General features: G+C 43.3%; 2 protein-coding genes across 5 annotated transcripts in view; one reads left to right on the forward strand and one right to left on the reverse strand.

Moving 5' to 3' along the window:
* The first annotated feature begins 287 nt into the window (after window positions 1-287).
* WDR13 (WD repeat domain 13) lies at window positions 288-10,540 on the forward strand. Its single transcript, XM_032952795.2, has 10 exons — window positions 288-507; window positions 1,598-1,663; window positions 2,112-2,349; window positions 4,251-4,366; window positions 4,923-5,050; window positions 5,825-6,129; window positions 7,268-7,448; window positions 7,585-7,726; window positions 8,931-9,049; window positions 9,973-10,540. The coding sequence occupies exons 2-10, from the start codon at window positions 1,623-1,625 to the stop codon at window positions 10,173-10,175; spliced, it is 1,473 nt and encodes a 490-aa protein (XP_032808686.1). The 5' UTR covers window positions 288-507; window positions 1,598-1,622; the 3' UTR covers window positions 10,176-10,540.
* A 1,610-nt stretch (window positions 10,541-12,150) lies between these two features.
* The window catches only part of LOC116941593 (PHD finger protein 20-like protein 1), a 28,247-nt gene continuing 16,766 nt past the window's right edge, over window positions 12,151-23,631 (reverse strand). For all 4 annotated transcript variants that reach the window (XM_076066599.1, XM_032952792.2, XM_032952794.2 and 1 more), the window contains 6 exons: window positions 23,057-23,217; window positions 20,436-20,535; window positions 19,497-19,692; window positions 18,141-18,606; window positions 17,399-17,654; window positions 12,151-16,602 (listed from right to left, as the gene is read on the reverse strand). In XM_076066599.1, the coding sequence (XP_075922714.1) occupies window positions 16,466-16,602; window positions 17,399-17,654; window positions 18,141-18,606; window positions 19,497-19,692; window positions 20,436-20,535; window positions 23,057-23,217 (1,316 nt within the window). In that variant the 3' untranslated portion in view covers window positions 12,151-16,465. The remainder of the gene's footprint in view (window positions 16,603-17,398; window positions 17,655-18,140; window positions 18,607-19,496; window positions 19,693-20,435; window positions 20,536-23,056; window positions 23,218-23,631) is intronic.

A 23,631-nucleotide genomic window follows, 5' to 3' on the forward strand; every position in this document is an offset into this window, starting at 1 on the left:
AACTCATGCTTATTGGGTACACTCTGCATTAATCCTATGTGGGTAAACTCATGCCTTATTGGGCACACTCTGCATTGATCCTATGTGGGTAAACTCGTGCCTTATTGGGTACACTCTGCATTCATCCTATGTGGGTAAACTCGTGCCTTATTGGGTACACTCTGCATTAATCCTATGTGGGTAAACTCGTGCTTTATTGGGTACACTCTGCATTAATCCTATGTGGGTAAACTCGTGCTTATTGGGTACACTATTGATTCCTGTGGGTAAACCCGTGCCTTATTGGCTTCACTTTGACCACGTGTCACCAGTGACGTCGCCTCACCGGGTTGGGCCTTCTCGAAGCGGGCCGTTGCCTAATCGCGGTAAAGTCAACCGCGGGTGTCGTTCACCTCGCGTCGTTCACCTCTCGGCGTCGTTCACCTCTCGGCGACGTACACCTCGCCTGCTCTTCACAAAGCAGACGCGACACTCGGACCAAGGCCCCCACCCGAGCGCTAAGCGGCGGTAAGCACAAACCAAACCCTAACACCGCAGTCGTTTTAAATCAAACACCGCCGTTCGTGAGAATTTTTTATTGTTTTATATATATTTTGTTATTTTGTTGTTTCTCTTCAACGTGACTTTACCGAAAAAACTAAGAATATGAATTACTGCAGTCACGAAAGCTTTAAATCAAAATTTAAAAACAAAGGCAAGGTTAACAAACGGCACTGTCCAAGGTGGGCCTGAGGCGGTCCGGGTTTTTTGTTGTTGTTGTTTTTTATTTTTGGTTCAACAACCTAGCACGCGTTTTGAGCAGCTGTCAAGCCATTTGCGCGAAGAAATATTAAAAGACGAAGAAACGAATTAAGAGTGAATGCCGCAATCGATGCGGTTGTTATTGTGCGATGTCGGCTTGCTTGGGTTTCTCAGGCTTCAAGCAGGAAGGTTTCTTGGGTTTCGAGCGCCTCTGTGGCCGTATGTTTACTTTAACTCTTGGACTTTCGCGACCGATATCATCAATAATAGAGGTTTTTTCGGGTTAGATCGCGTAAATATATAAATGTTGTGTCGTTAAAACCCGCCACCACCCCGACACAGCCAACTAGTAAGGGTCGTCACGTAAACAGGTAAGACTCCTCCGCAAATCTGGCCGTCGCCTGATTAAGCTGGTTGTAATTACTGGCGAAACGTCGTGCTCTGATTGTAAATGTTGTGGCTTGGCTCTCCAACACACAACCGGTGTTGCTGTACTAGTGACGAATTGGCCACGTTCTGTTTACGTGACAACCCTTACTAGTTGGCCGTGTCGGGTGGTGGCGGGTTTTAACGACACATTTACGCGATCTAACCCCCCCAAAAAAAACCTCTATTATGGCCGTACATTAACAGCGCTGTCATCGATCCACTGCTGGATGAGGGTGACCCACCGCGCATTGCCGCTGATGTGGTTCACTGACCATACCTCGCCACGCTGGTCTGTGCCAGGTACAGATGTAGCTGCTATAGGGGGGACATAACGCAATATGGGGGGGGGGGGGCAGAGTTCAGAATTGACAGACCTGTGAATGCTGTTGTTAACCGTGTTCATGTTGTCTGCGTTGTTTATATTCAGGTCTCTGGGCTGAACAAACTTCACCATGGCTTCCGTTTGGCAGCAAGTGCTTGCAGTGGATGCCAGGTGCGCTGTTGGTAATTGCTCAAAGGTGCCACAGTAATGTGTCGGTGGTCGGAGTAGGAATATTGGGGTGGGTCCAAAGTATTTCTTGGGAATCCCCTATTGCGTCTTACCATATGTTTGCAACTGAAGTGTAAATAAAATACATTTCGAATTTCAGACCTTAATCACGTCAGATATATGAAGCTAAGCAGGTTGTGGCCTGGGTGGTGCAGGCTGGGTTGCCACCATAGTTTCCTGCTTCTCTATTTCGTTTCTATTCTCCACAACGACGCTCGTCATTATTTAATATTTTGCATAGTGGTCGCCCATCCCTGCACTATTTTTAGCTTCCGAGATCTAATTAGGGGATGGGGCCATTGGCGACGAATGCCCAAAATGTCACAGGACCACCACACACGCTTGCAAACAAATCCACGTTTCGTAACGTATGGCACGCTTGTCTTTGAAGGTACAATGCTTACCGCACGCCAAACAACCCGCAGTTCCGCACGCAGTACATCCGGCGACGGAGCCAGCTGCTGCGGGAGAACGCCAAGGCTGGGCACGACCCATCGGTCCGCAAGCAGTACCTGCGCCTGCGGTGTCAGATGCTGTCGCAGCGCTACGGACCACTCTCGGAGCAGAGCAGCTTCCGCGCGTACAGCAACAGCATCCGCAGCAGCCGCACGACGCTCGACCGAATGGAGGCACGGTTGCCCCCCACCCCCCCCCCCCCCCCCACCACGGTGCAAGGGCTCTCTGTAGTTGTGGTCTCTTGTGAAACACGTGAGATCTGCCGATTGTGCGTGAAGAAGAACAGAAAGTTTAATACGTGTAGTTCCATTGCGATCTTCCTGAGCGCAAATTGTTCCTCTTTGAGTTGCATTTGTTCGTAAAGCTTCTTTCCGTTCCAAACAAAGAAATACCAGACTTATTCTAAAGGTCATGTATTTCCAGAGGGTGAAGCCTCATCAATATGGGCATTATTCTTGTAAAAATATACATTGCTGTCAAAGGGTCATGTGTCTCGGAATGTATGTGGGGTGTGCATTTTTCTAAGCTATCCACTTCTGCAGTTCTTAAGAGATTTGTGTGAAATAGCCAGCGCTGAAACGTATTTTGCCACCTTTAGATGCTTTTTTCCGACAACTTATGTTTTCATGGCTTAGCGAGTCTTGTATATCCAGGTCCCTTAGCATTATAGAAACAAATATTCGTTTCATATAATATTTGGAATTCGCACACTTGCTTGTGTATTACATTTATATGGCCACATTAAAATACAATTATTTAAGACTATACAAGTAATTTTGCAATGATGCACACTGATTTATACAGACATGGAATAAAATAAGAGCTAGTCATGTAAAGTATGTATGAACCTGAATGTTCAAATGAGCGGGGAAATGGGATTTTGTAGCTGCTCTTGAAATGTATCTTGACGACCTGTAAGTAGCTGGGAAAGTCCTTTTGTAATATCAAGTAGTGGCTTGAGTGCTTTAGAGTATACTACAAAAAGCCATTGAATTAAGATAAAAAATATATATTTACTATACAGACAACTTCAATATTATGTTTATCATTACATACATTTAAAATAACTTGTACAAGATGTAAGAAATTATTTAGTGCATGAGTGGAGTCAGGATGTTGATGTGTCACTGTGCATCACCTCCGATTAGTACCTCTGATTAGCACGGTTGCTAAGTACGGTGCGAAAATAAGTTCAACATACGTACATCAGATGATACTTTTGAAATAGGGCTTAAAGAAAGGAGCAACCATTATAAAATAACTCTTGCAGGTACGTACAGTAATTTCTCGTTTAATGCGGTAGGTGCGTTCCCGAAAAGTGCCGTGTTCAGTGAGGAATTACTGTATATATATTACAGGGCATAAAGACAAATATCAATGCAAATTTGAATACAATTTTCACTCAAATCTGCCTGCAATCATCCCATGGCGGAACAAAGAACTAAGATAAGGGTACACCGACGCAAACTTTATCATTCTGCACATACCCAGTTCCCATACCGCTCAGTCACACAGCTCAAGAAAGTAGTTTGTCGTCCACCGCCCAGAAACCACATTAGAACAGACACGTTTTTCATTGTGCGAAAAGTGTTCCCATATACAAGGACCGTGTTGTAGCGAACACGCGTTAAGTGAGGACGTATCGTAACTAGGATGTGTCCCATGCTGGAACGAGTTTGAAACTTTGTTAATTAAAAGAAAAGTTGCAGGCAGGTACAATATTGCATTGGTATAGTGTTAGTCGATTGACGTTGGAATGTGCATGGGGGTGATGTTGCAGAAACATCGCTCAAGGTTTTTTGTTGGGTTGTGCACTTTTTGCTCCTTTAACCACAATATATTCAAATTGTGCTGTTGGTATTATGTCACGAGACAAATAATCCATTCACAGAAATCCGTGCTGGGCAGGGCAGACAATGGCCTGCTGAAGAGATTGTGAAAAAAAAAAAACCTTCACCAGGGACTATTTTGTCTTAAGGACTCTCTTGTATGATGCTGACAAATTGGGAAAATACAGAATGTTACGACGATCCAGTGATCAGCCCGTTAACTGTGTGCCTGTCATGTGTGACAGGACTTTGAAGATGGCTCATACGACCAGCGTGGCCAGGGCTCACGTGGGCACAGACGCTCAATGAGCCGCAGCTCCTACCAATACCAAGCCCAGCTCAACCGCGCCATTGAAGACAGGCAAGCGCACGCTGCTCACACATTTCTGCTTGTAAAAGTGTTCCTTCAGACTTTCAAGAAGCCACTTTAGATGGCAGTCATCTGTAACAAGCACAGTGTACTCCATAGTAGTGTCCTCAAACATTGGGAGTCGTTAAGGGTTTTGGTCCGTATGTGCAGTGTCATTGCCTTATTTGTAGGTCATTAAGTTGTAGAATGTTTGAAACGGGTTCAAAAGCTCCTGTTTGTTTGACATGAAATGTGTAGTTTTACACTAAAAGAATGAATTGGAAGTGATTTATATCAATACAACAGTAGTGATGGCTGGTTGGAGGCCGACTCAGCTCACCTTTTCTCTGTGGTCGATAAAATGAATGTTACTTTGTGGGGAAGCCAACAGTGGTTGTCCTATGGGTAGACTGACTTCCACTATAGCAATGTGTGCCATTTTCATGGCTGGTAGGGCTGTAAACAGGATGAGTAGTGCCTCAATATTTATTTGGGCAGGGAATTGCACTTCTCGGGTGCTTGTGCAGCCCTCTGTCTAACAGAACACTGCATTGTTTGGGTATTCCAGGAGCACTGTGGGTGTGGTGCCAACATCTGTGGCAGAGGCAAGCAGAGCCATGGCTGGTGACACCTCCTTGGAAGAAAACTACGCTTTTGCGGGAATGTTTCACGTCTTCGATCAGCACACTGATGCTGGTGAGACCATCAGACCCATGGCTTGTGTGACATCTACCGTTAGATTTCAGCTGGGGCTAATTTAGCTGTGTGTGGTGGATCAAGCCTGTAATCAGCACGTTGGAAGCAATGGATTGTGACTTAAGAGATTTGTAAAACTCTCCAAGTTGGTGTTATCCCCTAATTCTAGAGTTTCTCCGGGTACTCCCAATTTCCTCACACATGCAAAGCACTTATTAAAGGATCTGACTAAACATAGCAGTGTTGAGTGCCACGGTGATGAGATGTTAACTACCTCTTCTGGTATACAGGAGGTCGTGGGTTCGATCCCGACATTTAACCAACAATAACATGTTCAACAAGAATATACTTGTCAACGTTTACTGTCCTTGAGAAACTTCATTAGTACATTTTCTGGTTCTAGTCATCCTTATAAGCACATGCTCTCGGACTCGTACAATTAACGCTCCGCTATCCATGCGCGGATTGTCTCTGTTGCGGATTAACTATGTTTGTGCAAGGTAAAATAAATCCAAAATATGGTGTTCCATGCTCATTTTGACACTGTTTCTATTAGCAGCTCCTTACACCTGACTTAGTAAACGATTACTTTAACCAGCAATTATAACAGAATAGTTCCACATTCTACTTAGGCAAACAGTCGCGGGATTTTCATAGGTTTGGCACGATCTGTGTTTTGTTTTTATCTGGGACATCACTCCCCCCATTACCCGTGGATAATCAAGAGCTGACTGTGTATACCTAGCCCACCTAACACGTCTGCTTCCCCAACAGTGCCCAAGGTACAGTTTGCGAATGACGACAAGACGCGTTTTGCAGCGTGCTCGCTGGACGGCACGGTGTCCGTGTGCGTGCTGGTGCCCGCGCCGGCCATGGTGTGTGCGCTGCGCGGGCACACGCGCGCCGTCACCGACTTCGCGTGGTCACTCTCCAACGACCTGATGGTGTCCACGTCTCTCGACGGCGCCCTGCGGCTCTGGGACACGGCAGATGGGCGCTGCCTGCGCCAGGTGCCCGACCCGGATGGCTCCGAGCTTCTGTGCTGCACCTTCCAGCCGATGAACAACAACCTCATTGTGGTGCGTTGGGGCCCGGGACGTTGCACGGCTCGTGTTTTGCGTCACGGTGTCGCGATCGTGTGTTGTGTTGCCAGTCGATCAAGTCAAATAATATCATGAGTCGGTGTAGTATTCTCGCCTTTCTTAGAATGCAAGGATGTCACATGCCACTGCTGCTGCGTAGATGCTTATAATCCACTAGATTCACACAAGGGGGACATGTTGCTATAATTATTAATCTGCAAGTCATTTTTAAAACCTGACAAATGTAGACTGTGAAGCCGGCACACATGGCCTACTCTTTTTCAAATAACGTCATGGATCTTTATCATCCGCTGTGAAGCAGACTGGGAATACTTCCTTGGTGAATACACCGTAGCATTAACTTGGATGGCTGCTGGGCTTGAGCCACAATCCTATGGAACAAGTGGCAAAGTGCTACCACTCAGTCATGTTCAGAATAGGCATGTAATAATGCATCAAATATTCAATTAAAAGTGATGCTTATGCTTTTATTTGTGATATACAGGCATACCCCGCAAAATATGCATTCCTGAAAACCAGAACGTTAACCGAAAGTACTTGAATCAAAGCATTTCCCCCTATAATATAGGTTTTTTTGGGTTAATTACACATGGTATGTGGGGCAAAAATATTAATAGAGTACACATGAAGGGGACTATAGCTAGTCAGGGACACTAACGCTTGGGCGCTTCAAGACGTCTGCCACCTGCATGTTCGCCATGTAACGTAACAAAATTTTTGGGCTTAATGGTTAAGTTCGTATATCTCGAGTGCGTTATGGCGAGGTACACGGTATGTAAAATGGGATTGGCTGTCAATAAGTTGAGTAGCGAAAGTACTTAAAGCAGGACGTAAATCAAGGTGTTACTGTATATGCTGTTGCTTTTCGGCTAGCGGCGTCAACAGAATTGTACAATGAGACGAGGCATGTAATAACGAAAAACTCGTGACAGTTTATCATATTGCTAGAGGATGAATCATTACGTGCATAATAATGTAATATAATTGCACTGAAAGTTCCTGTTAGTGACGGTACATAATTTATATTGCTGACATATCTGGGAGGCCATGACAGGTGTGGCAATGTTAGCCAATTGTAACCAATTAGACTCCGGATGCTTCTACGCATTTGCAGGTGGGGAATAGCAAGCACAACGTGCATGTGGTGAACATCTCGACGGGCAAACGGGTGAAGGGTGGAACGAGCAAGCTGACGGGGCGTGTGCTGGCATTGTCCTTTGACTCACCTGGCCGTATCCTCTGGGCTGGGGATGAGCGAGGCAGCATTTTCTCTTTTCTCTTCGACATGACCACAGGTGTGTAAGCCCTGTCGGTCAATGTGCATTCACTTTCCTGCAGCCTCGTAGTTGAGTGACTCAAAAGCACACACTCGTTGCTCTGGACGCGCAGAGCGCATCATGTGTGGCGAACACCACTGCAATGTGCCAACAGGCAGGCTCACCAAGGCCAAGCGTATGGTGGTGAACGAAGGCAGTGCCATCACCAGCATATCGGCGCGCTCATGGATCAGTCGCGAGGCACGTGACCCCTCGCTGCTTGTCAACGCCTGTGTCAACATGCTGCTTCTGTACCGGTACGCCAGCAGCATTGGTGGTAAATGTTGTTTGCAAGTTGCTGTGAAGACGCGAGCTTTCGGGGTCATGTTGCTCTGACCTCGTGTAGAAAATGCAAGAACAGCCTTGGCACAATGTGGTTTGAATAGGCTCTCAAAACAGAATCTACAGAAGGTAGTTTTAATATCCTGCACATCATTTATGGACTTAATATATCCCTGCTATTCACAAGACCTTGGGAAAGTAAGGGATGGTGTATGTATACTAAAATACTATTGGGCATGTAAAGAATGTCCCTGACTCCTACCCATTGATTCTATGACGTGTCACGAATTGGTGTAACAATTCGATTTAAGAATACATTTTTTGCATCTATTTCTAAAAAAGGTAAAATTGGTTAGAATATTGTGCATTATAAATTAACGTTGGATGTAATATTGAAGCATGTAACCTGAGGATAATTGTTAAAATGTTACATGCCTTGATTTGAAGCTTTCGTGATTGCAGGAATCCACACTCTTTGGTTCTTTCGGTAAAGTCACGTAGGTCGAAAAAATAATAATAGTTCACGACGTTTCGATCGCCACAACCAATCGTCTTCAGGTGCCTGTGTGGCGATCGAAACTTCGTGATCTATTATTTTTTTCTTCTACCTATGTGACTTTACTGAAAGAACCAAAGAGTGTTACATGCCTACATACCACAATCTCATCAGCTGCTGGTTAGCATCCTTTCTAGCTGTATATGTATTGTTATACATACAACTAGATATTCATATATTCAACATGGTAATTTAATTAACTTGTCTTAATGTCTAAAGGTAGTTTATAAATTAGGTGCATCGATGCTTGACTGAGCACTTCTAACCACAAGTCTATAAAGTGAGTTAATATTTTTTATAAAGTCAGCTATCCAAAAAGTCTTGCTAGTGTTATTCATTTACACGGATTGCATTTTTAGTTGGCAAATGTATCTTTGGAAGAAGGTTCTGCTTCCCAATGTCTCTGCTTGTGTTGTAACTCTTGGGATCTGGCATTTAGTTTTCCACTTATGACAAAAATACTTCGTTAATGCTATTAGTAATACTATTGCACACCTATCAAAAGCTGTCTACCAAAGGGTGCATTGTTACCAAACGTGAAGGATATATACAGTCTGCTTTAATAAATAACTTGTCACAAATTGGCAGCATAATATCTGACACATTGTAATGGAATTCTGCAGGGTCCTGGATAATGAAGGAGCACTACAGCTGAAGAAAACCTTCCCCATCCAGCAGAAAACACACCACATTCACAGCATCTTCTGCCCACTCATGTCTTTCCGCCAAGGAGCTTGTGTCGGTAAGCAATGTCATCATACTAAAATTACTCGTTTCAAGACAAAAAAATGTTTTTGATTGACCACCATAGCGTGCACTATTATTGAATGATACCATTTGCATGTGTGCTTCATAAAGTTCATTACACAACACACCTTAACACACCGGATGGAAATATGACGTATTTGTTCCTATCCAAGAGATTGTGTAGATGCTCACACATTATCTGCCTACATATAGACAGAGTGATGGATCCATATGAACCGACAGTTTTGGGTGAAAATTTTAGAATTATTTTTTCTACAGTGTGATGCATGTAGAATATCTGGTAGCAAAAGTATATATGAATCAAATTTGAAATAACAAATTCTTACACCATGTATTGTGAAGTATGTTGAACTTCTTTAATCGGAGGTACAAAACTAATTGTGAGTGTAAGTCAGTTTTAATAGACGAGTCATTACAAGCCTACTTCTAGGGATGTTACCGATCTTCAGATGAATAGAAAAAATAGGGCCCATATGTATGACATCACAGGAAGTGACATAGCTTCCATGATTTCACATTTGCTCTTGCCACCAACTGGTCTCGGTGACAATGTGACAACGCTTTTATTAGCATGAAAACATACAATTTTTACATGATGCAATGGATCCAACAATCTGAGATTTAACAAATCATCCCTACTCGAGTGAAATTCACATTTACATAGCCTTATCCCATAGAAAAATCTTGTTGAATTTAGTCTAGATTTGGTTACAATATATATTGTGTATTCAAAATGTTTTCAATCCATATCGTCGCCTTTGTAAAATAGGCAATGTTTCACATTTTCAATGAGTGCATTTAATCTCCTGGGTAATTAAAGGAAACGGACTTAACCACCAACATCACACACACACACATCGATAGAACCCAGAATGCTTGTGGACATGTGGCCGGCAGTGTCGGGCAGCGAGGACCTGTGCGTGTACTTCTTCGACGTGGAGCGGAGCAGCAAGCCGGTCGTCAACAAGCTGCAGGGTCACTGCGCGCCCGTGCTCGATGTCAGCTTCAACTGCGACGAAAGCCTGCTGGCCTCCAGCGACGCGCAGGGCATGATCATCATTTGGAAGCGCGAGCCAAAGTACAAGACAGCCCTTGGCTGACGCCAGCAATCTGTGCCGGCCGCTGCTTATGACCGGGTTTTGAAATGGGATGACTGGCTGCTCTTGTGAACAGCATTGAGTATTAAAAACGCTTACCGCAGCATGGTGGTCGAGCCACAAAATCGATTGGTGGGGCTCATGTCGTGGAGGTCAAGTGTGCGTGTATTCCCATGTCTTTTAAGACGTCTGGCCAGTGCAGAAGGGTAACATCCAATACCCTTGAGAGGGACTCGTGAGGTCCTCTCCTGGAGGCCCTTCTACCAGCAGTGGCATGAGCAGGGCTGTACCTTTACTTTCTTAAACCTTTCAGTGGGTCCAATTACCATTGTAGCAGAAAGACAATTGGGATTTCCCCCCCCCCCCCCCCCCCATAAAAAGGGGTTTAAAGAACTTGTGTAAATATTGCAAACACTAAAGGGGATTTGTTGGGGTACATTTGCTGTGATGCTATTGCAAATGTCCAATATGGTCCAGTGAGGTACAATGAGGGGAGTGCATTATCAGTATCTGTAGCTATTCTTATGACCATACGTTGTAATATCAACATTTCTGAAGTGTTCCTTGTAAATGTCAATGTGCAAATGCAGATCTAAACTATTAATATATGCCTCATGTACAATGAATCTGTGTCAACGTATATGAATAAAAACATTTCAAAAGTATATTTCTTACTTAAGTCCTAACAACGCTCGACTGAATTACATGGAACTTCGAAATTCCTACTGACAGCATATACCCAGGTGGATCCGAGTCAAAGCAGTATTATTCATTGAGAGACAATATAATTCAGACGGAAAATGTGGTGATAACAACAGAAGGGTAGATGTGATGTACTCTACTTAGAAGAGATGTCCTCGCACAAGAGATGTTGGCGAGTGGTGGTAAGTAGCCAGTCAGATGTAGATGAGACGTACTGCAGACATATGTAGCATATGTAGATAAAATGCGAGAATCAAAGGAGAGATGGAAGCTGTGTGATTAAGGGTCGTAAGAATGGTGTGAGATGTATTCAGATAAGCTATAATTCAGAAATAAAGTGAATCAAGGAAAGGCAGGATATTATTTGATGCTGATAGATGCATCCACATGGGATGAGATTTCAATTAGGTCAGATGACAAATGTATGTATTAAGAAAAGATGTGATAATGGAATCTCAGATATCCATAAAAAAGATGTATTTAGGATCAAGATCTTAAGAGATAGGAAGATCTGTAATCAGAATGGAGATTTAATTTATAATAAAAAATAGGACATATCCAAAATATATAAAGTAGGGATATGAAAAGTCAATACTTGCCCAATACTACACCAAAGCCTTCATTCCTCACCAAGAAAATGGGAGATATTTAGAGATGAAACATCGCTAATAGTCTAAAATTCTGCGTAAGACTTCACCCACACCTAATCACGTAACTATGGTTACACTAGCCGGTATATTTAACTAAATCATAGCCTTGTAGTCTGGCCAACATTGTAGTGTGTTTATAAAAAAAGATCCAGCTTCAAAATTTTGTTTACTATTCAGCTGGATCCTAACTGGATCCAGATTGGAATCCAGTACAATCCCGAGTATTTCAATAGTTGTATGTAAAACCTGGTTTTGTTTAGTGGTACTGCCTGCACAGGCATGGTGGCTCAATTTTGTGACACGCATTCACAATAGCCACCATTGCGTACATTAAAGCCATCTCCTTAATTTTCATCTCGCAAATGTAACTGTTGAACATTACAAATGGCAGTATGGTATTTTTCAATTCACCATTGTTGAGAAAAAAAACGAATCTGAAGACTCTTACTCATAAAATGTATATAAACACAAATGGGTAACAATTGTAAAACGCATTGGATCAACACTGAATGCTTCAATGTATACTACAAATATAGTTTAACGCAGTACCAACGCTTGTACAAAAAGTCGTGTTCGTTACAAGCACACTTTTAACCATTGTGAATCTAATCATATCCACAACCAAATACAAAGTGTATTTTATTTCATTTAATGTATTTACAGTTATAAATGAAATGTACACGGGGGAAAAATATTAACTGTGCAACGCTAATTTCTCCTTAAGATTTTACTTTTTCTTAGAAATGCCCATAAGCACCAATAAACTGTGGTGTTATTATTGTACAAGACTGTCTCCCATCAACCAATCTGATTATACGGCTTTTAATGTAAAGGAGTAAAACATTTTGATTGGCTATACTGGTCATGGATATGGCCCATGGCCCACAAGGTTAATGAACAAAATTATAGACCTGTTCCTTTCTGCCCTTGACCCATCTGATACAAATAGGCAAAGCCGATAAATTCAATGTATGCATTTACTGTACACGGATAAAACTATACAAATGTCCATTATGCTCATTACATGACTGCACATTCCAACAGACCTACTCTCGAATGCCATTCAATCAACTAATTACAAATATTCATTACACTTTAATGTTACTGATGACACTGGTTTGGTGCATTTGTGCATTATACAAAATGGGTGATAAGAGATATTGTAAAAGTCATCACACATCAATTCCTCAAAAGGAATATAAAATTTCTCAAAAGGGAAAAACGGTAATATCACAACTCGCAAAGTTACCAATGTAATAACATTAATATGATACAGTATTTCAAGAAAAACAAATAATTTGTGACAAAATATAACATACGAGCTGCATCGTAGATTAATATAAATGTCATGTTAAAAATGTATAAAACAGGTACCATATTCTTGGTTCTTTCGGTAAAGTCACGTAGAAGGGAAACTACAATAAACATATAAAACAATTATTTTATTGTTTCCCTTCTACATGACTTTACCGAAAGAACCAAGAATATGAATCCCTGCAGTCACGAAAGCTTTAAATCAAAAGTTAGGTACCAGTTAAGCATGCATCACTCAACATAGCGTCAATATTAAAGTTTCACAATATACAATATAAACAATTGCATGCTGTTTTGAAAGCAAAACCTGAAACATAACTGCGTATCATTGTTTTGAAATCAAACATTGTAAAAATACACAACTGCTGTTTACTATGAAAATTATATATTTTAGGTGTGCTACACATTTCCTCCGTCATGTATAGCTATGCCATCTATATATGCAATTAAGTCCAAAGTATGCAAAATTCCAACATTTACGCAGTCAACCCAAGTTCCTTTCGTGCCCACATGAGGTTTATATATATTGTTTACAATTTAGCTCCATCATAAACAGTATATTTATAAATATTAAGTAATACATATTAAAATTATATCTGCACTGCACCAACTCGTGCAAAATTATAATATTTAGCTTTCGTGAGCTAGACAGAACAACATCCCTACATTAATGTCATTCAGAAACTACAATCGTACAAGCATTAAAGCACACATGGTCCCAGGGCTGTTTTACAAATTACTGTGATAGACAAGTGGCAGACTTCTAGTATAAACTTCCCATTAAAATTATGGCTCAGTAATTCACTTGTTTGCAGAAGATAAACGATGCTCATATAACTTTTTACGTTTGACTTTCCACTCTAAGGAATGTTTGACCTTTCAGTTACCTAAATTAAACGTCCTTTCCATGTCTGGCTTGATTCACAAGCACGTTTTCACTTTTGAAGTTGACCTGGCAGCATCTTCTGCTCATGGCACATGAATTCAATCTGTGAACAGCAGCCCATCCCAAATCAGAGGCAGGCATGGAAATTCAACCAATCAAGTTTAATTAAACCAAAACTACTTAAAACCAAGTTTTTTTTTACCAAAGAAGGCCCACTGAGCTATGTAGCTTTTTTTTGGAAGCCACCTGGCCACAAATGATAGCTCAACAAAGTAGCGTATCACGTGGGGATGTATAGCAACCAAATACTCTAAAACACATGTTTATAAATGTGGAGGGAAAAACCAGAGGACCCGGAGAAAAATACATAACCACAGGGAGACAGACATGCAAACTCCAAATTTTCAGGCGTCAGGGTTGGAATCGAACCCATGACCTGTATACGAGGAGAGGCAGTTAACATCTTGCCACCGTGCATGCAAGTAAACAGCTCCATCCCATAAATATGTACTGCAAAGTGCTGAATAGCCTTGCATGCTGCCCTACCCTCTGAGCCAAACCCCTGCCATGTAAATGTGTATACTAGCAAGAAGTAACTGGCTTTGCCCGTGGGAAAAATATATATTTCAAAACTTGTCTTCTTTTAAAAACATAACATAAATACACAAATAATAAGGTATTGTGAAATCCCGGCATTCTGTTTGTCCATTTGTCTGTCAACAAAATTATAAGAGGCTTGCAGAAGTCCTGAATGAAAAAGTAATAGAAAGTGGGGGGTAAATAGTTGATCTAAAAGGTTTTTAAAAATTGTCGACCACCCCCAGCCAATTTTTATTTAGTAGGCATGTATACCTACACACCCTACATACAATAGTCAGTAGTATCTAGTCTAAAGTAGTATCTCCTGACTATAGTATTAACTCCTGACTATATAGTATCTACTGACCGTAGTATCTAATAACAGTATCTACTGTCTGTATAGTATCTACTGTCTAAAGTAGCATCTAGTGACTCTACAGTAGTATCTACTGACTCTCCAGTAGCATCTGGCTCTACAGTAGTATCGACTGACTCTAGTAGTATCCATACGCGTCTGTGTCGTCTATTTACTGTCACTATCCCTATTTTCGTTTTGATCCCATCCACATTCAACAACTGCGTTTTTAAGTTGCGTCCCTTCCAACATATAATTTATTTTGTTTAGTAACATGGATAGGTTTATTCGGTTCCATGTTATTTTTGAGACCACACTTTTCCTTCACTTTTGTTAGCTTGTGTAGCTATGGCAGTTATCACCGGACCCCAACATTTTGCTTTTTCGGACCATCACTAAAATCTGTCTGCGTTCCCTTTGGTTACCAAACTCTGGGTGACACTCTAAAACCATCTTGGTTACCGCCTTCATTCTACATATATGCCCACAACTTCCTCTTTCATAGGACAAACTGCTATTGACTCCCATCAAAGTGCTAGTTATTAAATATGATGTGTGAAGTTAGGCTCAGATTTAGACAAAAAAAACGTTCCGATTGGGATAGAGCTAACAGCATCACCACGTCAGAATGGTTCCGTCAATGGTGGAGCTATTAAAAATGTCAATGATTAAATCCTGTAATGATTGCCTCAATTCCAGGTTGTAGGCTTTATAATATTGCAGTTAGAATTTTCTGAATGTTTTTGTGAAACGAGCACGCAGAAAGACCACAATGAGGGAATGGTGTGCCACATTGTCTCACAATTTACAGGGAAATAGAACAACTGATCCTTATGGTGGTACCCCGGGGTACCAAATTACACAGAATGGCAGAGGCAAATTAAATATTTTATTTCTGGGACACTTTTTTTCCAGGAGTGTTACTTAACTCCGCGACTGGGGTTACCGATCGATCCGAAATCGGTGGTGCTACTCCGCGATGTCGAAACGCAGCGAGGACGATCGCGCTGAAACCCTGAACGCTCGTACGCACCGTGGTGGTGCATCGTGTACGGCTCGTCGAGATGAGTCGATTGCCGCATCGCCGACCATCAACAGACTAAAGTTGACTGCATCACGGACATTGTGCGAGAGCTGGGATACTATGCTACCCCTGGGGGTAGCGCCATAAGGTTCAACGGTCCGATTCTGTAGTGAGGATTGAGGCATGGTGGAATGCAGTCTGCAATTAAATGGCCTTTTTATGAAAAGCCAATTACCAAATGTGTCTTAAAATTCTGCAAAAACAGCCTGTTGACATCCATTAGTAATGTTTTCCCCTTGTCCCCAACTGTGACAAGCAGGATAAAAAAAAATCTGATTTATATTCACTCAATTTCTTCACTCAGGCTGAACAAGTTACTTCAATGCATTTTAAAAACATGAAATAGGAGACTTCACTTTTTGATTGCAGTGTACACAGTGTAAGTGCAGATGGGCAGTTTAAGCTGGGTTAAATATGCACAACTCTTAAAATCTATAAAAACATATCAAATATGTTTTACAACCATGGCATCTAAGGGTGGTTAATAAAAACATGGGTAAAATAAAAACATCTATGAATTCAAAAATACATACACTTGAGTTGTTTTGCTTATCAGACATGGTATGATAAGCAAAACACATGACATGGTTTTGATAACTATGTTTTTTTAATGATCTGATGATCTTAAGCAAGGAACAAGTGTATTGAATGTGCTCGTGTGCTACCCAAGGTTTTGGTTTATGGTGAGAATTGAAAAGTGATTGTTGCCGGGACGAGCCTGATTCAGGCGCAAAGCGTGGAGAGCTGCTGCAACTTCTGCAGGTCAGCGGCCATCTGACGAAGGCTCCTTTTGACGCGTGGCAAACGCAGCTCGAACTCCGAGCTCTGCTCACACGTCGACTCGAACATTCCTTCCAGAGCTGCAGAGGAGAACGTGAGCACAGTACGCAACATTTAAAGCGGTGTAGAATATAGAACAGTTCGTCAAATGTCACAGCACCACCTAGTGAGAAAAATAGACGATTGCAATGTTAACAAATTTCAATGACAATGGTAGCGGAAGGGGAGGACGCTATTGGGGGATATCATTAATCATATTAATCTGTGGATAGTACTCTTTTTATTGCGGATCATAGAACAATTTTTCTGCACTACCAGGCCACTTATCTATTGAAAGCCCTGAATAGTTTGACGAGTTTGGTGCTACTGGTGACTCGTCTTTTACAGATAGCCGTAAATAAGAATTTGCCACCATTTCTGGATGAATTATCTTATCCGCAGAAAGCATGGGTAATGGAAAGAATCAATGGATCGATTTGGGGACTCAAACATTAACGAGTGGACTCAGATATGGCTAAGTGGTAACCGAGTTTGCGACTTGTTACAGAGGTTCGTGATCCGAGCCCTGGAGCAGCCCTGGTTAATACTCCTGATGTATTAACAGAAACAATGTCTCTTTCACAGTGAAAGTTAGATATCCTGTGACGTTATTTGAAAACGAATCGGCCACGTGTGCCGGCGTCGCATTATAACTTTGAAAAATGTACCTAATTGAGTCAAGCCACCACACAGACATTAAACTACTGCAGACTATAGTCATCTGTGAAATAAAGGGACTTCGTGACATCACTGTGCTTTGAGAATGGCACGAAAACTGACATTTACTCAAGATTTAATTTAGTGGGGGGGGGGGGGGGGGGGGCGGTGGGAACGTACTGGTCAGCTGCTCCTCCAGGAAGTCCATACGCTTGGCTACATCGTCTTGGAGTGCCTCCACATGCAGCAGCAGCTCAGAAAGGCACAGGTGCTGCTGTGCCACCCCTCCGGCTTGCTGATGTCCAGCTGACTTCCAGCCGGCCCCGGAGTTGGGCCCCGCTGCTCCCAGAGATGGCCCCCCTTCCTCCTCCATTCCACTCCCGGCGCCTGTCTCTACACTTGGCGTCTCATCACTGCTGCTACCTCCACCATTGTTCTTTAAACACATGCGCACACGATGACAACATTATTATCAGCAAATAACTTTTTTTACAACTGCTCTTTGTTTCAAGTGTGTTGTCCTTCCCACGCGCCTCCGATTAACACGGTTGGCTACACACGGCGCGAAAGAAGTTCAACGTACATGTGGACAATAATGCACAAGTTGTTTTTTTGAGTTCTTGCTATCTTTTTTTAATGGTCCACACACACCAGCAAATAAACAACACGTTTAGAGCAGTTCTAATTCAGATCTGCAGGTAACCAATGTCATCTTGGCCAACAGGTCACCATCAACAGCTTACATGTACGGCAAACATTGTCAAAACGTAGTTAGTGAATTCTACTTGTAATACATTACAGAATGTGGAAAGCGGAGATGAGGTAACGTTCCCGGAATTTCAAAACAAGGCAGGAAGATGAAAAACAACCCCACTTAAACCCGTAGTAGATTGAGTTGCAACAGAAGGAACACATTCTTTACCTCGCAATTGCCTACTCCTGCAACGCTGCAGTAGGTGGCATCCAGGCCGTAGATGAAGCTGCCAGCCGTGTTGGTCCTCCCCGAGTCGGCAGCGTATGTCGTGTCAGACCCGCTGTCCCCGTCCCTCCCTGCGCACTCGCGCCACGCACGGGCGTTGGCGGCGCGCGCCGCCGCGGGTCCGGCTCCCTGCGGCTTCTGGTAGCAGTGCTCGCTGGTGATGTAAGTACTCTCGCTGGGGGAGTCCGCTTTGACTTCTCTCTCCGCATCTTTTCCCGGGGGTACCTGGCAGCTGGCGACGCCGTTCACGCCTTCCAACCCCGCAAAGGGCCCATCGTTCGCGCTTGCCGAAAGGGCTGGGCACGCCTCGAGCCTGCCATCATTTTCCGGCAGGCTGATCAACTCGGTTTTGATTCGCTCCGTCCTCCACGGTGACGCCCACAGCATCAAATCTGAGCGGTCCTCAGTCCTGCGAAAATACAGGGCAAATATTACACACAATAGTGGCCAAGCAGTTCAAGGGACTCAGGTCAGTGCCAAAAGAACCAAACAAGTGCCTGAGATCCTGGGTTACATCCCTAAGTTAAAATGTAATAGTCAAGCATTCCCTTGGATAGGGTTTAAAGCCTACAAGCCAAACAATATTTGTGGCTATGAATTAAAACCGTTTTTACAAACCGAATGCACTTAATCTACACAATTATCTCTAGTGGGCAAGTGACTGGAATACAGAGGTTGAATGCCTGTGGTGTTAACGATTTCAAAATAAAACATTACCCTGGATCACATTTAGTGAAAACGAAATGTTACAACACGTGTATGATTTCTGCAGCAAGGCAATAGTGTAAGTTAGAAGTCTGGGATATTGAATATAAACATGTAACAAAAAAGCCAACCCCATTCAATAACGGGATTTTGGGCTTAAAAGAATAAGAACCGCGTAGAGAATGGTGCCGAAACTTTTATCAGCGCAAAATTTAGGGCGGTGGTTCTTAACCTTAACTGCAACCTTGCACCCCCGCCCCCCCAACTTTGGTTCTCAAGCATTAAAACATGTACGTTAGTAAATACATAGGTTTGATGATACAAAGCAGTAATACATATTCTTAGTTTCCCTTCAACGTGACTTTACCGAAAAAACTAAGAATATGAATTACTGCAGTCACGAAAGCTTTAAATCAAAATTTAAAGTAGTAATACTTACGTGCCAGCGCTTAATTTGTGTTTCGATGACTTACCTTCTAAAAAAATCTGGCATATCTCGCACCCCCAGGAGGTGCGCGCACGCCAGGTTAACAAACACTTATTTGGGGCTATCCAACACGGAGGGTCCAACGGGTGCGCGCTGCGCTCGCTCACTTGGCGATGTGGATCTTGAGCTTGAGGCCGTGGATGACCTCGTGCACGCGGTGCATGTCGGCCAGCAGGCGCTGCAGCGCCGCAAAGCTGGCCGCGTGGCGGCTCCAGTAGCTGTCGCGTGCGAAGGAGAAGGACTGAAGACGGCCTTCCACCAGCCAGTCGCGCTCGAACGCGAACCGTGCGCTCCAGCGCTGGCCTGCCCCGCACCGCCACCAACCCAGAGGTGTCATCGTTACGGCGGCACGGCCACACGTTGCACGAGGACGGAGGCCATTACAGCGGCGAGGCTACGTTACGAGGATAAATGGGTCGGCAGCTCTCACGCCTCGGCTCATCTCAACCATGCCAAAAGTCCTGCCACAGTCTAGCACAAGGGAACACCACAGTTGTAGCAGTCCCTTGTGTGGCCCAAGGAATGTGCAGCGCCAACCTTAAAGGGGGCATGACCGCAGTTAGGGGAAGATGTGCAATGTGCTTATTCCAAATACATGTATAGAGGTAATGTTTCAAATGTTGACCAATCACAAGGCTGTGAGTACATCCTGATGGGAAACCAACGAAGGTTCATATTAATTGTAGTGTGCTGTATTCACTCCCGTAAAATGCAAATTACCTCAAGGATCGTAATGGTATAACCCAAGGTTGAGTGTTATACGGTAATTTGTAATTTATTTCCCCCCCAAAGGTTAAAGTATTTAAACTACAGTTTAACGTTGGTGCTCTAAGTCTGCAACACATTTGATAAAAATAATCAATAAAACATAATAAACAGGGTCAACAGGTGATTTAAGTGTTGCATGTGGAAAATGAGAGGGATGGAGGGGATACTCGCTAATGAAGGCGAGGGGTTATTAGTGAAGCAGGCGTGATCGAGAGATGGGTTCGAGAGGTAGACTTACCACTAATTAGCAAAGAGCAATGAAGAAGAGCCGGACTTACCCGGAGGGTCCTGGCACACATGGCATGAATATCGGTCAGGGATGTTCTCCTCGGTGAATCCCATGCAGACACTGTGCTGCCAGCAACTGCACATCTCACACTGACAAGAGAGCAGATTAGGGTCACAGCAATCTCTACCCAACACTTATAAAGTGTAATATTGTTTTACGTGTGCCTTTTCCAGATACTAGCATTGTGATGGTTGTCTTTTCACATCTCGCGGTGGCCAGATTTTAACTCCCTCACCTGGTATGCAGGAGGTCGTGGTTTTGATTCTGACCCAGATATCTGCTGTTAATTTGGAATTTGCCTGTTCTCCCCGTGGTCGCGTGGATTTTTCTCCGGGTCCTCCGGTTTTTTCCCTCCACATTTAGAATGATGCGTTTAGATTATTTTTGCTGCTATACATGTCCACATGATAACTCACTTCGTTGAGCTATCATTTGTGGCCAGGTCGCTTCTGAAAAAAAACCTATATTTCTCAGTGGGCCTTATCTGCTAGAATAAACTAGTTACAAAAAAATGTATTTGGAGTACAGTAATACCTAATTTGAATTCGCATCCATGTAATCTCATGTTTGATCCTTGTGGCAGGCAGTGACCATTAGGCCTGCGGGCATCTCCTATTTACAACTACACGCGGCGACTTCACGTCTGGTGGGTTCACCTTCAGCTAACCTTATACGAGTGTTTTTTTTAAACGAGGGAATACCCTTAACGCTTGGTGTTGGCACCAGGATAGGTCAAAGTTTAACAAATAATTCTGGGGGGATCAAGACCAAAATTCCTATTTAAACTTCACCTCGAAGCATACAAGTCAGTGTTTGCACCAGGCAAGCTCCCGTGTACGCTGCTCGTAGAATAAGACTCCGTCCGAGCTACTGTACAAGGCATAGCTCCTGAGCAGGGCATCTCCTAAGTAAACTTTGTTTTATGAAACACGAGTTTATACAAATCATTGTAAAAAGCGTGCTTTGAGCTGAATGCTCTCGACATGCAGCGTGCACGATTGTTAACAATGCTTGGGCCTTTTGCCCCTCCCCTGGCCATTTGCTGAGCTGAATCATATACGGCTCCGGGCTTCAACCTGATATATATATTAAGTCACAGCCTTCGAGCATAATTAAGAGCAAATATGCTCATTGAGTCATGGTATATTCCAGCATCGCTATTGGTACGCTTACTAAAGAGTGCGGAACAATGTCCGCAACACCGCGATTAAAATCATATGAGGCTGATGTTGTTTTGGACGTATCGATCTCAATGCAAGCTTGGCCTGTCCATTGGGTGAGAGGCGTTTAACCGAGTGTCACCAAGGAACCTCCGCGAGTGATACCGGGAGCAACACCAAAAGGCAACTCTGCAAACTGGGGAGACGTGCAAACGGCCGTCCATCAGCACAGGCGGGGCCAGAGCGGCCAGCTACAGCCATATCGGGCGATTGCGGTCCTTGTGCAGTAGCAGCAGACAGATTTCTTTGCTGACGCAAAGAAGGTATTTTCTTATTGAGAGATGAGATCTGGCCATGCTGATAGGTGTCTGCTATACTTATAACGTCACCAAATCACATCTTTCACCCTTGAATTAACCTTCTCGCTGATTGACATACTGGAGCCTCCGCTTCATACAACTCTGACACAAATATCTTGCCTATGTCACGTGTATGTGGGGCTCGTTTTTTCTTTTGTTTTGTTGAATTGCTGTAACAATTTTAGTACTGGATGTTATTCTGAGACAATGGTTGATACTTTGACACTTAGATTGGAAGTGTCTTGGTGCTGGAGTGTTACTTGTTTTTAGTTCATGTATTATGTAACTATTCTAAGGCTAGGTCTATGAACCTGAGATATGAGACATTATAATTGATAAACACATAACATACCCCTAGACCAGGGGTGAGGAACGTCCGGCCCGCGGGCCGTATAAGGCACCGCAAAATCATTTAGTCCTGGCCCTGCCAAGGCAACCACAGGCGGGACTCGAAATTCAATAAATCTAGGAGCAAACCTGGAAAAGCATTTGCGAGTCGCAACATCATCAATACCAGCTAACATCACACGCCTCACCAAAGAGAAGCAGTTCCAGCCATCGAATGTTATAAATATCCAAATGGCCCTTGGCAGAAAAAAGGTTCCCCGCCCCTGCCCTAGACAATGAGAATGATTAATTATGCTATTAATTATAAGACCTATCCACGCAACAATATGTGAGCAAATCACATGCCCTTCTGAGGGAGTGCGACACCAACAACAAGCAAACATTCTTAGTGTTAAAAACAAATCACACACACGCAGACACACACCAAAAGTTGAGGGCTATTCTGAGACAAAATGGGAGCAGATTGATATAAAACGGTGATAATTCTTCCCTCAACATTTGTGAGTAATGTATCAGAAACTATAGACTTAAATGGGTGTTCTTGCTTGATTAAGCATGCAGTTCCATTACCGACTTTCGGTTCACACCTCCGATTGGCACGGTTGGCTACGTACGGTGCGAAAGAAGTTCAACATACATACCGTGTCAAACGTTAAACGCAGACACAATGTGCATAGAGGCCAATTGTTTTGAAGCTGCGACATTCCCAATCGAGTTTCTGGCACCTGCCAGTAGAGCCCAACCTGGATCATGAACCCCGTCTCCTCGTTGATGCCACAGGAGCAGCGCACGATCTCATCCCCACCGGCTCCGTCCTCGTCCTGGGAGTCGTCTGCGTTCCCCGACGTCTCCTCCAGTCCCAGGCTGTCCACAGAGTCCGCCACCGAGGCACCGTCTGTGCTCTCTGCACACACACGCACGCGCGCAACGTTGGCACGGCATGCCATGCTTGTTCCTGGTGGAAATTCTGTGCTTTCATGTACCATGTGTAGTAAGGTGTTCACAGTCGTGTTGTAGTTATTTTTTGCTTTGTTCTTTTACTTTATATAACCAAAAGAGACCAATCCTTGTTGCAACACAACACTTCCCACCCTGTCTGAAAGTGACATGAAGGGCACCTCTTCAACTATATTTTTTGCTTGTCCTACACCATGTACACACACATGCATCCATAAATGCTCATCCCCGCAATTAAGTTTATTGATTTACTTATTTAGCAGCAATTGGCCATCAATTTATGAGTCGGACTTGGGAAAAGTACTAATTATAAGAGTTATCCATTAACTCGCTTGCTTTAATTCACATAGCAGTCCATGTT

Source organism: Petromyzon marinus, chromosome 12, assembly GCF_048934315.1.
Source record: "Petromyzon marinus isolate PM22_M1 ecotype Great Lakes invasive population chromosome 12, UKy_Petmar_22M1.pri1.0, whole genome shotgun sequence".
NCBI lineage: Eukaryota > Metazoa > Chordata > Hyperoartia > Petromyzontiformes > Petromyzontidae > Petromyzon > Petromyzon marinus.